Source organism: Pelobates fuscus, chromosome 5 (assembly GCF_036172605.1).
Source record: "Pelobates fuscus isolate aPelFus1 chromosome 5, aPelFus1.pri, whole genome shotgun sequence".
NCBI lineage: Eukaryota > Metazoa > Chordata > Amphibia > Anura > Pelobatidae > Pelobates > Pelobates fuscus.
Genome location: NC_086321.1, coordinates 317929382 through 317944657, shown reverse-complemented (window position 1 = coordinate 317944657; position 15276 = coordinate 317929382). Strand labels below are relative to the sequence as shown.

General features: G+C 39.1%; 1 protein-coding gene across 1 annotated transcript in view; it reads right to left on the bottom strand.

The window, feature by feature from the left end:
• Positions 1 to 7887: 7887 nt before the first annotated feature.
• The window catches only part of R3HDM4 (R3H domain containing 4), a 57480-nt gene continuing 50091 nt past the window's right edge, over positions 7888 to 15276 (bottom strand). Inside the window, exons 6-8 of the mRNA XM_063455568.1 lie at positions 11028 to 11113; positions 9843 to 9898; positions 7888 to 9236 (exon numbers count right to left, since the gene is read on the bottom strand). Coding sequence (XP_063311638.1) covers positions 9133 to 9236; positions 9843 to 9898; positions 11028 to 11113 — 246 coding nt within the window. The 3' untranslated portion in view covers positions 7888 to 9132. The remainder of the gene's footprint in view (positions 9237 to 9842; positions 9899 to 11027; positions 11114 to 15276) is intronic.

The window sequence follows — 15276 nt, the reverse complement described above, 5'->3', positions numbered from 1 at the left end:
AACTTGTCCAATATAGCTGTGCAGCCAGATAAAGTGCCAGTTCATTTAACAGAGAACAACAAGAAGTTAACCGTCAGTACTATATAGCACACAGTACCCTAGGTTTATAAGTGTACCCTTATAAACACTCAAAAAACAACTGTGACAAGAAAAAAGAGAAAACCAAAGGTACAAAATAATGTGAAAGATACAAAATAATGTGAATCACCAAAGTGAGCAGTATGGGTGGTAGAAAACTACACATCCCTGAGGAAGTCCAGAGAAGGACGAAACACGTTGGAATTGTTTTATTTTCGTTTTTAAATCAAACTTTTATTTGTAATTTGTTTGGTGCTGCTACTGCTGTTCCTGATCCTGTATCCTGATTGGTCCAGTTGCTGCCTATGAATACCACCCAGTGTGGAGACATGCTGTTTTTACTTTGATACACTGTAAGTGCAATATATGCAATACAATTATTTTTTTATACAATCTGCACCATCCATTTTCTTTTCTCTATTTTGGAGTGCATTAGAAGATTTATTACCATCTTCCACTGAGATTCATCGCTGGAGGTCTCTCTCATACTATCCAGTTTCCTAATACAAAGGGAGATATGCCTGAATTCATCTTACTTTTGTGAGTTTTCTACCACCCATACTGCTCAGTGGTCTTTAGCAATATTACCCTATGTATTGTTCATATTTTTTGCAGATACCATTTTGAGCTTTTATATTTCTACATATCTTCAGTTGGTATTATATTTATTTACATATTATCACTTTGGTGATTCACATTATTTTCACACCAGTTCATTTAACAAGCTGATTCTACTGCCAGCTAAGGAGTATATGAACAGAGTGACGTTACTCCATTATGATGATGGCACGCAGTCAATGAAGACACTGTGCCAAATTCACTGACTAGATCTGCCCTGCTTGTGGACGCGTCCAAAAATGGCAACTCAAAGAAGAACAGATGCGGAACACAGGACAGCCATGAGGTGGGTGTTACATGAAGAGTAACACCCATGAAGCGGTGCTGGAAAACTGAGTAAATCTTAATATTTTACATTGAATAAACCATGTACCTTTATTCAATGTGTATGGAAGCGATATAAAGTAAGATCTGTGATCTTCTAATCAATCAATCTTATACATGTAGCAGACTCATTCCCTTTTGTTCGGCTGTCCCTATCCCCTTGTTCATCTCCCGAATGGATGATGTGTGGTACTCCCTTTTAAACATCTCCAAACACCGACCTCCCCCGGCTGTTAACCACAAATTAGGTGATTAACTCAAGTGCTTTCCCTGGGTGGCCGTCATTCGTATAACCGAACGCACGTAGTCCAGAGCATAGTGGACATTTTGTCTCCTGAACACAGGCAGCGGTACATGTTCATGGAGATAGGAACTAACGACTGGGGGGAGCATTCGCTCCCTGAAAGCCAGGGGAAGTGTCAGTCGGTTATCGCACAGGAACTGTTTTGGGCCATCGCCTCATGGTCAACAAGTCAGAACTTTACCTGAATAGCGATTCCATTCTACCGAATGGATCTGAGCACTATTTCAATATGTCATGTGCTCAGATCCAAACTATTCAGGGATATAAAACTTATGGGGTTCTTGTAAAATATGACTATATTTTCGGGTGTTTTTGTATGTTTTCTGTATTTTCCTGTAACTGAGAGATAATTGAGTTATTCAGTTTTGACTCAATTATCTTTCAGACAATGGGTCGCCTGGGAGGAGCTTGTGTATATTTTGTATGGAGACCCCATGCTGGGGGTCTGTGCATAAAAGGCCGTGTTTGAGCTGAATAAATCAGTTGTACTCCCAGAACTGTGTGTCATCCAGTTACTGGGAAGGGATAGAGCTATTCAAATTTCAGCGCCTTGTTCTAGAGTTCCTGTCTTAACGGATCCATCAGAGAAAAAGTCCTTGTCAGGACTAGCGCTCCGCTACAATACAATACTACATACTTCATCTATAAGGACTTGTCTGTTACAGGCCTTAAACTGATTGTTTTAAGCAATACATTTTGGATGCTTGGTATGAAATTATACTCCGTTATCATCCATTTTATGAAAATGAAATGGAATAATAATTGGCACCATTCATTGCATTGATTTTTTTTTTTTGGGGGGGGGGGGGGGGGCATTTTTGAAATTAAGGCTTCTAGTTTTTGTTCCCTTGAAGTGTTTGATTTTCCCATATGGCACAGGCCATGGGTCTTTACAACAGAACCCCAGTTCCTTCTAGCAGGACAAATGTATAAGTTGTCCAAGCAGCATTACATTTAGGAGTAGATCATAACAGTGTCTAAGAAAAACTTTTTAAACAAACAATGTTTGTATTATTTACAAAAATCTCCTTTAACCCCTTCAGGACGGAGTCAATAGTGCACGTTCTGATCAAAACAAAATGTAAACAAAAACTGGAATTTGCGCTATATGTCTGTTTACCCGTAGTTCCCCTCTTTCATATTATATGCACCCACACTTATTATATATCATTTTGTTCAGGAGAAACAGGGCTTTAATTTATCATTAACTATTCATATATGGAACATAATTTATTATGAATAAAATTTTTGTAAAAAGTGAGAAAATAAGATTTTTTTTTAAATTTGTATTTCCGTCTGACATTTTAGCTGTGAATGTCATAATACTGTTAGGTTTTACTGCAAAAAAATGCACATATTTGTAATCAGCGATGTCTCAGGAGTACAACAGTACCCCCCATTAACAGGTTTTATGGTGTCTTGGAAATTTACAGGGTCAAATATAGAACGTTCCATTTTCAAATTGAAATTTTCCAGATTAGTAATGTTACCTTTGAGACGGTGTGGTAGCCCAGGAATGAGAATTACCCCCATAATGGCATACCATTTGAAAAAGTAGACAGCCCAAGGTATTGAAAGTGGGGTATGTTTAGTATTTTTTAGTAGCCACTTAGTCACAAACACTGGCCAAAGTTAGCGTTCATATTTGTTTTTGTGTGAAAAAAGAAAAAAAAACACTAATATTTGGCCAGTGTTTGTGACTAAGTGGCTACTAAGAAAGACTGGACATACCCCACTTGCAATACCTTACGCTCTCAAAGGCAACATAACCAATCTGGCAAATTTCAATGTCAAAAAAATGAAATGCAAGCCTTATATGTGACTCTCTAACTTTCCAAAACACCATGAAACCTGTACATGGGGGGTACTGTTATTCTCGGGAGACTTCACTAAACACAAATATTATTGTTTTAAAACAGTAAAACATATTACAACAATAATATAGTCCATAAAAGTGCCGTTCGTTTGTAAAAAATGCAAAAAACTTCACTTTTACTTAAAATATCATCGTTGTAATACAATTTACCAGTTTGAAACACTAATATTTGAGTTCAGCAAAGTCTCCCGAGTAAAACAGTACCCCCCATGTACAGGTTTTATGGTGTCTTGGAGAGTTACAGGGTCAAATATAGTGCTTGCGAATTAAATTCTCTGCACTTTCTCCCTGTGTTGTCAGGCATGTCAATCAAATTTTAATTAATCAAATCACCTAATTATGTTAAAAGATTACTTAAATATACATGTAGAATTTTAATATATATGCATTTATAGGTATTTAAATTCTAAGTGTATACTAATGTAATTATATGTATTTATCTATATATATATATATATATATATATATATATATATATTTGCGGTTATTTGCATTTTATATATAGATAGATATATATAGAATGTCATTCTAAGTGTATTTTGTTACCAATATATATATATATTAATAACAAAATACAGTTAGAATGAAATTACATATGAATATTTAATTTATATTAAATTTTGTTTCAATATTTTATTTATTAATTTTATTATTTTATTTATTTATTATTGTAATTATACGTATTTATATATATAATATATGTGTATATATCTATTATATATATATATAATATATGTATATTATATATATGTAACGTCATTCTAAGTGTATTTTAATACTAATATATGTACTTATATTAGTATTAAAATACACTATGTATGACGTTAAATATATATAATATGTATATATATTATATATATATATATAATATATATACATATATTATATATTTATAAATATATTTATTTTATTTTACACATGTTTTAATGATTTTTTTTATTACTTCCCACCAGCAGGGGGACTGTCTGATATTTCAGACAGTCCCCCTGCTGGCAGATCCACAGCCAGCTATAGGGGGCCATGTGATCGCTCTTTGAGAGGGCTTATTTTGCCGTGGGGGGGGGGGGGGGGGGGGGGGGCTGCCTGGGCTGTGAGGCAGTCCTCCCGAAGCAGAACGCCGGAAAGGTAAGTATCCCGGGCGCTCCAGGGCTCAAAGCCGTTATCACCTTAAAACATTCCTGAACAATTTCTGCATTGTAGAAGTTTGCATTATCCTGCTGAAAGAGGTCACTGTCATCAGGGAACACCATTGCCATGAACAATCTAAGTATGTGTCAAAGTAACATCCACATGAATGCCAGGACCCAAGGTTTCCAAGCATAACATTGTCCGGAGCATAAAACTGCTTCTGCAGGTCTGCCTTCTTCCCATATTGAAGGTATGAATGCATCATGCCATCCAACTGATCTCAAAGAAATGATGATTCATCAGGCCAGCCAGTCTTCAATTGCTCCATGGTCCAGTTCAGATGCTTATATTCTCATTGAAGGCGCTTTCGCTGGTGGACAGGTGTCATTATGAGCACTCTGACCGGTCTGTAGCTATGCAGATACATTCGCAGCAAACTCACTGCGTGTTCCGACACCTTTCTATCATGGCCAGCATTATGTTTTTTTCAGCAATTTGAGCTACAGTGATCGGACCAGACGGGCTCACCTTTGTTAATCAATCAGCCTTGGGAGCCCATGACCCGGACACTGGTTAATCGGTTGTTCTTTTGGTAGGTACACCCCACAACACATCATTTTGGTAATGCTATGACCCAGTTGTTTAGCCATCACTATTTGGCCCTCATCTTTTCGCTTGCCTATTTTTCCTGTTTACAACACAAGAACTGTTCACTTGCTGCCTAATATAGCCCAACCATTGACAGGTGCCATTGTAAGAAAATAGTCAGTTGTTCACTTCACTGATCAGTGGTTTTTAATGTTGTGATCAGTTTATAAGAGGTTAATACTGTAGGAATGTTGTAGGAAATAACAGTAATTAAATCAGTACAGGCTGAAACTGTGTGTTATTTATTTACATCACTACCCCTGATGTTAGAAGCACCAAGTTATTGTTTGCTTTCCCAAGTCCTGTTACGGTTATTGATTGTTATGCTTTTGTCCTCCACTTATATTTTCCTAGATTAACAAATAAAAAAAGTTAATTGCTCCTCCCTTTACTACATGTTTTATAGTACGTGCATCTGGGAGCCCATGGGGTATGCATCTCTCCTCTGCAGATTTAGGCCCAGCAAGAAAGCACACTTTCAAACTCTCCCCAGCAGCACAGTAAGGTCCAGGTAGAAAATGTGCTTGGCATTTCCAGTCAATCCTATTACAAATATATATAATTTATTTTTCTAAAAGATTGACGTTATTTAAAAGCTTATGCAGATGATGGCATTGACCCTTCAGTTTGCCAAAATATTTAGACAAGTATAATGTAACTCAATTAGGTGTGTCTGTCACATTTAGATTTCTCTTGCGCAAGAGCCCTCAAGCACCAGGGAGCCAGTGGCCAGGTTAGGTTTAATTATTTCAGATTGTATCATACTAGGTTTCCACCATTGTTTTGGATTTGTCTGTCTTCTCGGCACCTTCCTGACTAGGAGTAGTTTTTACTCATTAGCAAAACTATACTGGTAGCCACGGTCTCTCCACCCACCCACCAGGCCTGTGTAGGCTTAGTTAGCACTATACTTACAGAGCCCCCTCTCAGCCCAAAGATTTTCCAAGGTATAACTCCCTCACTGTAAAAATGTAGTCATGAGCTGAAGGAAAGACATAAACATAACATCCTTTATCTTGTACAGAGAGTCTTGGAGAGGGGGGGGGGGGGGCAGAAGATTTAAGCTCTTTAGTTGTGTGCCAAGGAAATGGTGGTGGATACAGAGCGAGTCTAAATTGAATAGCAGCAGCAGACCTTGGTTCTTTAGGAGTGAGCCCATAAAAGTATCTTGTGGTAATATAAAGTCTGAAAAAAGTAAATACACTTCACAAGAGTTCCCCCTCTACTAGACACTCATTCCCTTCTTTGGAGCTCCATCCCAGAGATCCCATGGTTCCCAGCCACAACATAGGAAAAAAAGGAACAGGCTACACAAAGCATATATGCAACATTTTGACCAAAATGGTTAGACCGAAACATTGCATATATGGGTATAATCCATCTCTGATAGCTTAATCATTGTTGGTTCCCCGATCACGCACTATAAATCCCATGTGCACTGTTAAGCCTGTTTCCTCTCCAGACCGCGTTTCTATTTTAGGATATTAGCTGAGGTGTGCAGCTGATCAATAATCTAAGCATGTAGCAGGAAAGATTTGTACCATACACTTTTAGCTTGTGTCACCTAAAATGCTTGATTCTGCAAGAGAGGTTTTCCTGCTACTAACAGCACGTTAAGGACCAGAGAGAATGTTTGTGTACTAGAGGCAGTCCAGAAGTCTATGGTGATTAACACACTTTGTACGCCAACCTTTGTACCTTTTTCTGTGTATTACTTTTAAGGGAAAAGCTGTCTGAGTAGGTACTTCTTTACTGCTTAATGTGATTTCTGCTAAATGTGGTTTGGGAAGCCTGGTGGGAACTGGCTCCCCTTCTATTATTGCAATAAACAAAACAAAACAAAAAAATACTCATCCAACAGCCGTTTCAATCTTTGACTGTTATTTAAATTTGGCTCTTACATGTACATTGCCAAATTCTTATAAGCGTTTGCTAACTTTGCGAACACTACTCCTGTAACAGAAGAGCCTAATATTGTGTATGGAGAGGTTTGTTCCAAAACTTTTTTTCCTGCTAACCTTCATGCAAACGTCTAGCAGTTTGCACGTCTATCTCCCACACTATCAAAATGATCCCACACTTTTTTCCCTGTGCTCTATATCTGCTTCTGCTCAACGTGAAGTGGGGGCCTTGTAGTGCTACTCTACTCCTGCTGCATTGTAGTTCCACAGAGTCTGCTCAATGTGATTGTTGTTGAAACTTCTGTAGTAGTGAGTGCGACACTGTTTATATGATGTCATGACGTGACGGGGTGTGGGGGGGGGGGGGGGGGGAGTTAAACTACTGCATCTGTCAAACTAGTAGTAACAACAACCTTCTTTTTAGTATTTAGGAACCTGTCTTACATATATTGGTGTGTGTGTGTGTGTGTGTGTGTGTGTGTGTGACACACACACACACACACACAACCATGTATATGCTAAAATACGTAGAGAGGGAATCAATACAAATCCCCATTACAGAGTTTGCATGATGAATAAAAGGTAAGGAAGCTTTTTATTTATTTTTTTATTCAGGTTAAAAGCGCTTGGGTCCATATAGGTGATGTGCACAAGTAAGGTGTTGGTGATAAATTAACAATACTATATAAATCCTCCTAAAACACCAAGACAAACCAAGAAAGCACGGAAAAATAATTCAAATGCATACTACTTCAGAAAACTTTTTCAGCTCACGCAATCTTTTCCAAGCAGTGACTTATGAACAAAGTTCTTAAATCAAAACAGAGTTGCAAGCTTCCAGTCAAAATAGCCAGTTCTGTTATAAAATTTGTACTTTAATTTATAACTCACCATTGAGTAAATAAAACACGTACTTACTTGACAAAGTGCGCTCATTTTCTCTTTAAACTCATTTCTATCCAATTAAAAAACATAACATTAAAATAAAGAACAAAACAGACACACAAACCTCCAGACTAAAGTTATTTATTGTGCATAACGATGTCACAATGTAGCACAACACTCACAATCCATGTACTTTTAACATATAGAAGTAATTAGCACCTGCTGGCTGTTTACAAGGATACAATTTAAAAAACAAACAAAAAAAAAAAAAAACATGTAAAGTGGAAGATGTAGATTAGAAACCATGAAAATCTAGCAAGTCCTTGTTCTTGCTGACTAGAACAATAAACTGCTCATAGATACCAATATTTGGTAAAGGGAGTAAAGTATACCACACTGACTTGTAGTATCAAGACAATCATTGTTTAATGCATTGGCAGTGTGAAAATGATCCACTCCCATTTTTAGATCCTGATGGTCTGGAAAATAACGTTTTTGGTTAAAATACATTTTTAAAGTGCTGACGGAAAACCTGAAAAAGTTAAATTAGAAAAGGAAGGCTCCTAATGGTGTAGTCCATCAAGTAATGAAAGGACCTACTAATAAAATAATGCTTTTATTGTTTAGGTTATAGTGCATTCGGATACAGATAGATACTTTCACAAAGCTGTTAAAATCCAAAAGGATTTTAAACTATTATTTAATAAAGCAAAAAAAAAAAAATTAATGGTAAAACTGAACTAGAGGTGTCTGGATTGCTAAAAAGAACAGCCCAGGTATATAACAAATTAATAGTAATGTGTACCATGGTTGCCAAAAAGGCAGAGGGGGTGAGCCACCTTCTCCTCTAGTAAAATTGCTTTTATTTTGCTTTATTTAATAAAAAAAAAAAAAAAAAAAAAAAAGGAAGCAGCAGCCTGAATGTATGTCACTGCTAACAAAATGGTCGTGATCCTATTTATTTTATTGTATAAGTGACTTACATTTTATCATATGGCCAGCTATACATTAACATATGTACAATTATACATATTAGCACAAACAAAAAAACCAAAATCACCCTCTGTATCACACAACATTTATTTGGCTCACTTTTCGCACACCACTCTGCCCAACATATAGTAGTACCCTGTGACAAGTTATTGGATTGACAGGTATCTGGTTACATTTCTTTGCCACAATCCTGCATTTGGTGTATAAATGGTTTTCCTGTGTGACTACAATATTCCCTAATCTCTAATTAAGACTGAAGGTGCAGAGTAAGGCGATTCAGAGTACTAACATTATGCAGAGTAAAGGACTAACTGGAGCACTGGCAGAGAAAGTGCTTAAATGTCACAGAGCCCATTGACTGGTTAAGCAGGAGGGGGTCAGCACTTCATCTGGAGATAAGAGGACAGGAGGAGTTCTGGGGGGCAGAACTTTTTGTGCCTGTTCACAACACGCATTTGACGCTTGCCTTTGAATTCGGAACCTACAAAGGGGAGGGGAAAACGGAACAAAAAAAAGTTAAATGTTAATTTAAATGGCCTTTAGTTAACTACAGGAAACAATCCAATTATCTGTAACAAACATTTAGAGTTTGACTGCACAGCAATCACATAAATCTATATAACACAATCTCATGTTAAAGAAAAACAAACAAACCCCACAAGTACATGCACATTAAAAACATTGTTAATGTAACTGAAAGGAACAATCCACACACAAAGTATTTTACTTTACGTGTAAAGAGTGTGCTTTACACTTTTAAAACATTTTTAAAGTAAAAAAAAAAAAAAAAAAAAAAAGAAGAAGAAAAAATATAAAAAGAAGAAAAAGTGCAGATTTCAACCATTGCCAGCCTTCAAAAGATTTCTCAATGAGCGGAGATACAGCTCTTTGAGGAGTCTGTGACTGGGCATCCTACAGAACAGATGAGAATGTCTGTACTGGGGAAGAACGGGAGAGCTTGCAGTTGCAAGTTTATTTATTTTTTAAGGGATGCAATTACATTTGCATACACGTGGCTTTGTGCAATACTCCATATAAAATTACAGAGCACCCATCCCTGGCCCATTATAATTCCCCATGTTCTTACTGGCAGAGACAAGATCCATGTACTGGCACACAGCATGTAACAGGAGGCGCTGGTAACTGTGAGAGAACCAGATTAAAGAATAAGTGAGTCGTTCAGCATGTATGTTCTATTATGCCAGTGATGGCCAACCTTAGTGTCTCAGATGTTTAATAGCATTTCACAAAAAGCACAGCTTTCTCAGGCTCGTTGAGCATTATGAAACATTTACACAAAAATATAATATATATAGAACACATTCTTAGCAGCAATTGCTGAAAAATGGCAATCATTTAGAATCATAAGTTCATTCCAAAATAAGTTTCACATTGCACTAAACCAGGCAAGTATTTTAAACAAATTAAAACGCGTATGCTTTAATGGTCTTTTTTTATTTTTGTGCCTGTGCGATCTATGCTGTTTGAAGTGACACTGAATACTGCTAAAGTCATTTCTATTTATATTTTGTGCTGAAATAAAGAGTATTTTTATTCATCTGTTCCTGCTGTACCGGCTCCTTCTGGACATCTATTAGCCTGTTATAGGCACCCTTTGATATGCATAAATAGAGCATGTGATGGCTCTGAAATCTGCGCATTGTGTTATTTCTCCTCTGTTTATATCTTACAGTATACAGATTACACTATGTAGTGTATGTTTTTATCTTTATAGATAATCAAAGAGGGAATAATTCTCATTGTTTATCTCTTCATGAAGTTTCTGCTCATAAGTATCATCAAATGTTATTGTACATTCTATGATGTATGTTGTATGTGTGTTATAGCACGCTTTTCTATACTGCATTTTGTGCACTTTTTTGTGTGCATGAAGTGCCAACACACTTGTTACTGTATCTTTTAAGTATGTTACATTTGTTTTAACCAGTCCCAATAGTGGCTTTTTACATGTGGCACACGTATTTTAGAGTCTTTTTTATTCACAATCTGTGTTGATTAAATAGATGCGTAAAACTGCACAATGGTGCAACTAGAGGAACAATACTGGAGGGCGGGGGTGGGGAGGAGGGAGTATATAAGCATCTTTCTGCATATCATAATGTGCTATCTCTAGTAAACATACCCACTGGCTGAAAGAATGTCAGCAGATGAAGTTAACCAAATTAAAACAGTTTTCTTACAATAATTACAGCTAAGTTATAGCAGATTCTATTCAAAGATTGCTACAAACACAAAAGGACAGTGGCTCTACCTGTTTTCCATCATGGCAGTGTAAACAGATTCAGGGGTTACGGAGAAGAATGAAAGCATTTCCTCTTCCAAACATTCCAGGGTTCCCTGTGAGAATAAATTGCAAATAAACATGAGTGATCTACTATTTCTTGAATATGTATCTACCATTAATCAAAAAGTAGATACTCCTAAAAACAACATATACAAATCAAGTAATTTCAAAATAAACTACCGCACAAACAAAACTGCCACTAGCACACATTACAATGTACATTTAACAACATAGAGAACAAAAAAGTTAGAAGAAACACAAAACATTGCAGGAACAAAAGTAACTATTCTGCTACCAATATTCCTACCACCTTTAATTAACCCCTTAAGGACACATGACATGTGTGACATGTCATGATTCCCTTTTATTCCAGAAGTTTGGTCCTTAAGGGGTTAAAGGCAACAGTTCACTCTGAAAAATGTTTGCAACTACTGTAAGACATTGGAAACCTATTTCCATAACATTTCAAAGGTTGCTATAAGTGATCCTTCAGTAAACTGTAAATATTTATACTACAGTAAAAACCATTAGTGCAGGTTATTGTGCAGTATATAAAGCACTCCAGACAGCACACGCTGGGTGCTACACTACACGTATGCTTTTAAAACCTCCATTGTACACATTATGCACTTTTTCATTGTAAAAAATTATCTAGAAGTCTTGGTGTGACCATAAAGTACCACTTTTTGAAGGAACGGAGACTGATGAGAGTCTAATGAAGTGGGGAGGTCAGTTCCATAAGAATGGTGCAGCCCTAGAGAAGTCTTGAAAGGTGGACATCAGTGGTGCGAGTACAAACAGATGAAAGACGCAGGTCTTCACCAGAGCGTAGGGGCCTATACAGGACATACTTGTGTATTAGTGAGAAATGGTAGGTAGGAGCAGTGTTATGTAGAGATTTGTAAGTAAGTACCAGAATTTTAAATGGAGCCAGTGTAGGGACTGACAGAGGAATGATGCATGGGAGAAGCAGGTAGACAGGAAGATGAGCCTCACCGCCGTATTTGTTACAGACTGAAAATGGGCAAGCTGGGAACGCGCAAGACCACCAAGGTGCGTGTGACGGTAGTCACTGTCACTGGGGATGGAAGACAGACACTATGTGTGGATCCCTAGTTTTGTTTTTCCTGTCCTATTGTTTGCCCAGCAGGGTGTGGTCTCAGGAACAATGCCAGACCAGTTTAAACTAGCAGCCCTGTCCCTCCTCAATATCCCATCAGTCCTTGCACTATAGTGCTCCATGCACCCTGCTGTATTTAAATGAGGCTGTTGGGGCTTAAATGTGTGTGCTGTCTATTAAAGTTAGTTGCTGTTTAAACATTCACCAAGTGTCGTCTGGTGTTTGGTCCAGGGTGGAAAAGGCCCTCAGTGATCCAAGTCAAGCCTCAGTGACCCTAGAGCACTTCAGACCCAGTCGCAGATGGCTACAAGGAAGAAGATTTGGCGGAGGTACTCGGTCGCAAGCGGTGGGATGGCTTCCTAGCTAGTGTGCTGCAGTTTGCGTTAGAGGGAGTGGAGACAGTTGGTCTTCCTCCCCAGCAGCAAAGTGAAACCCCTGCAGAAGAGCTGGAATCTGGACAGAGGACCACTGGCCTCTGATCCCAACTTGCAGCGATGCTAGAGAGCAAGGAGATCAACTTTCTAGAGAAGGTAGAGTTCAAGGAGTGCGCAACTCTCCCAGCTGGGCGCTGGCATCGGGGCAGAGCGCCACTTGTAACCCAAACCCAAACCCGCTGGTAACCCACAAGCCTGAGGCATCAGATACAGCTTGCTCCGCGGAAGAGCGGATCCCATGTACTGGATAGAGATCCACCAGTGCTTGTGGAGAAGGGCTGAGGTTGTTTTTCCTGTCCTATTGCACTATAGTGCAAGGACTGATGGGATATTGAGGAGGGACAGGGCTGCTAGTTTAAACTGGTCTGGCATTGTTCCTGAGACCACACCCTGCTGGGCAAACAATAGGACAGGAAAAACAACCTCAGCCCTTCTCCACAAGCACTGGTGGATCTCTATCCAGTACAGGTGGATGATGGTGTCTTGTATGCGTTGACTAACTTGTAGGTCAATCTATCTCTGGTCTCTTCCTGTATTGTACTCCTTCCAAAGGAGAGAGAAATGTGATGGGCTAGAGGCACGTGGTTCCAGATTTGCTGTTGGGGTGTATGGGTGTCACGGTGGCCCCCTGAGAGTGGGGATAGGTTTGAGTTTGGGAGGGGGGCCATGACAGATTCACTGGGAACTCCCTTTCTCCACTTCCAAGTCCCCTCTTATGTCTAAGTCACCCTGTGGTGATTAGAGGCACAGGGTAACCGGGAAGCCCAGTCTGGCCTGCCCATACCAGACTTCAACGTACTGATCGGCTATGAGGGCTCCATGCTCCCAACCGGGACAAACTTATAAACTATGTGGAACTTTGTCGAGGAGGCTGCCAGGATGGATGGACTTTTGGGACTGGTTACCCAACTAACTCAGGCACAGACCGATTGGAGGTCTGGTACCTGGTTAGTCTACCTTTAAGATATGTGACGGTAGTCACCATCACTAACGATGGAAGACAGACTGTGTGGATCCCCAGATTCTTTTTGTGTTTTGGCCACCCTCTGCCCACTATTGGTGCAGGGCATGTGGAATGTATTGATTGTATGTGCCTTTCCCCTTCCCCTTTTTCCTGTCCTATTGTTTTCCCAGCAGGGTGTTATTCCCAGGGACACTGCCAGACCAGTTTAAATTAGCTGCCCTGTCCCTCCTCAATCTCCCATCAGCCCTTGCTCTTGTCGGACAACCACCCTTCTTTGTACTATAGTGCTCCATGCACCCTATTGTATTTAAATTAGGCTGTTGGGGGCTAAATGTGTGTGCTATGTCTTAAAGTTAGTTGCCGTTTTAACCTTCACCAATTGTCATCTGGTGTTTGGTCCAGGGTGGAAAAGGCCCTCACAGTGATCCCAGTCAAGCTTCTGCGACTGGGTCTGAAATGCTCCAAGGTCCCTGATAGCTACGAGGAAGCAGACTTGGCGGAGGTACTCGGTCAGAGTACTGGAGCTTCGTCACAGTGTGAATTGCAATTTCAAGGCGAGAGAGGATAGTGCCACAGACCAGGTCCATAGCAGCATCCGGCTTTAGATAGAGCAGATGTGCGCTACGTTTTTGAGATGGAAATGGCAGGATTTTGCCATTGACTTGACATGAGGTGTTGGAGTCAAAGAGGAAACTTAGGCAGCGAGCCTGTGAGGTAGAGCTGATGGTAGTGCCATTGACTTGGAGGGAGACAGACATGGGAGTAGCAATGCTTGAGGGAGGAAAGCGAAGAAGTTCTATTTTGGACAGGTTAAGTTTAAGAAAATGAGTAGCCATCTAATTAGAAATAGCAGAGAAGCAGTTAGACACACAAATCAAGAGGGATAGCGAGAAATCAGTAGAGGACAGATAAATTTGTATGTTATCTGCATAGCAGTGATATTGGAAGCCAAAGGCGCTAATGAAGTTACCAAGGGAGGCAGTATAGAGAAAAAAAATAATAATAGAGGAACAGCGCTACAGTACTGATCACAGGGGAGAATAGAGCTGCACACCTGAGGGGAAGGGTAACCCTCAAACCCTTCAAAGAATGGAGAGAACAAGATACAACAAATACAGGGTGCGCTAAGAAGGACAATGAGAGATAAAAAAAAAAAAAAAAAAAAAAAAAATCAGCAATAATATAAAGAGTCTCTTAAAGTACAGCGAAGACCTGGAGTGTATATTCTTCAGTCCTTGCTTTGAATCCTCAGTGGTAAATATGAAATACAAAAGCAGAAATAGAGACCAATAGTGCAAAACCGTTTTAGGAAAGCTGGATCACGAACAACCTAGAAGTAGAGAAGTGTCAACTGACAATTTAAAGAGCTATGCCCAGCTCTAGGTAAAACAGCATACAGTGGTATTTAATACTCCCCACATGTAGGATATAACTGGACATTTGGAGGTGTATCCTCAAGACTTCTTACAGTATTCCAGATAAGTGTCAGCATATAAAATACATAAAAGGGGGAAAAACCCAATGGTGCAATAACGTAGGTTAACTGCAACAACAGAAAACACTGAGGTCCTAAGAGTGCCAACTTACAATTGGGAGAGCTATAACCAGCTCTGAGTAAAACAGCATACAGTGATATTTAAACTCCCCACATGTAGGATATCCTTCTAGCGATGCTTGCAGTCTTATGAAATTTGAATC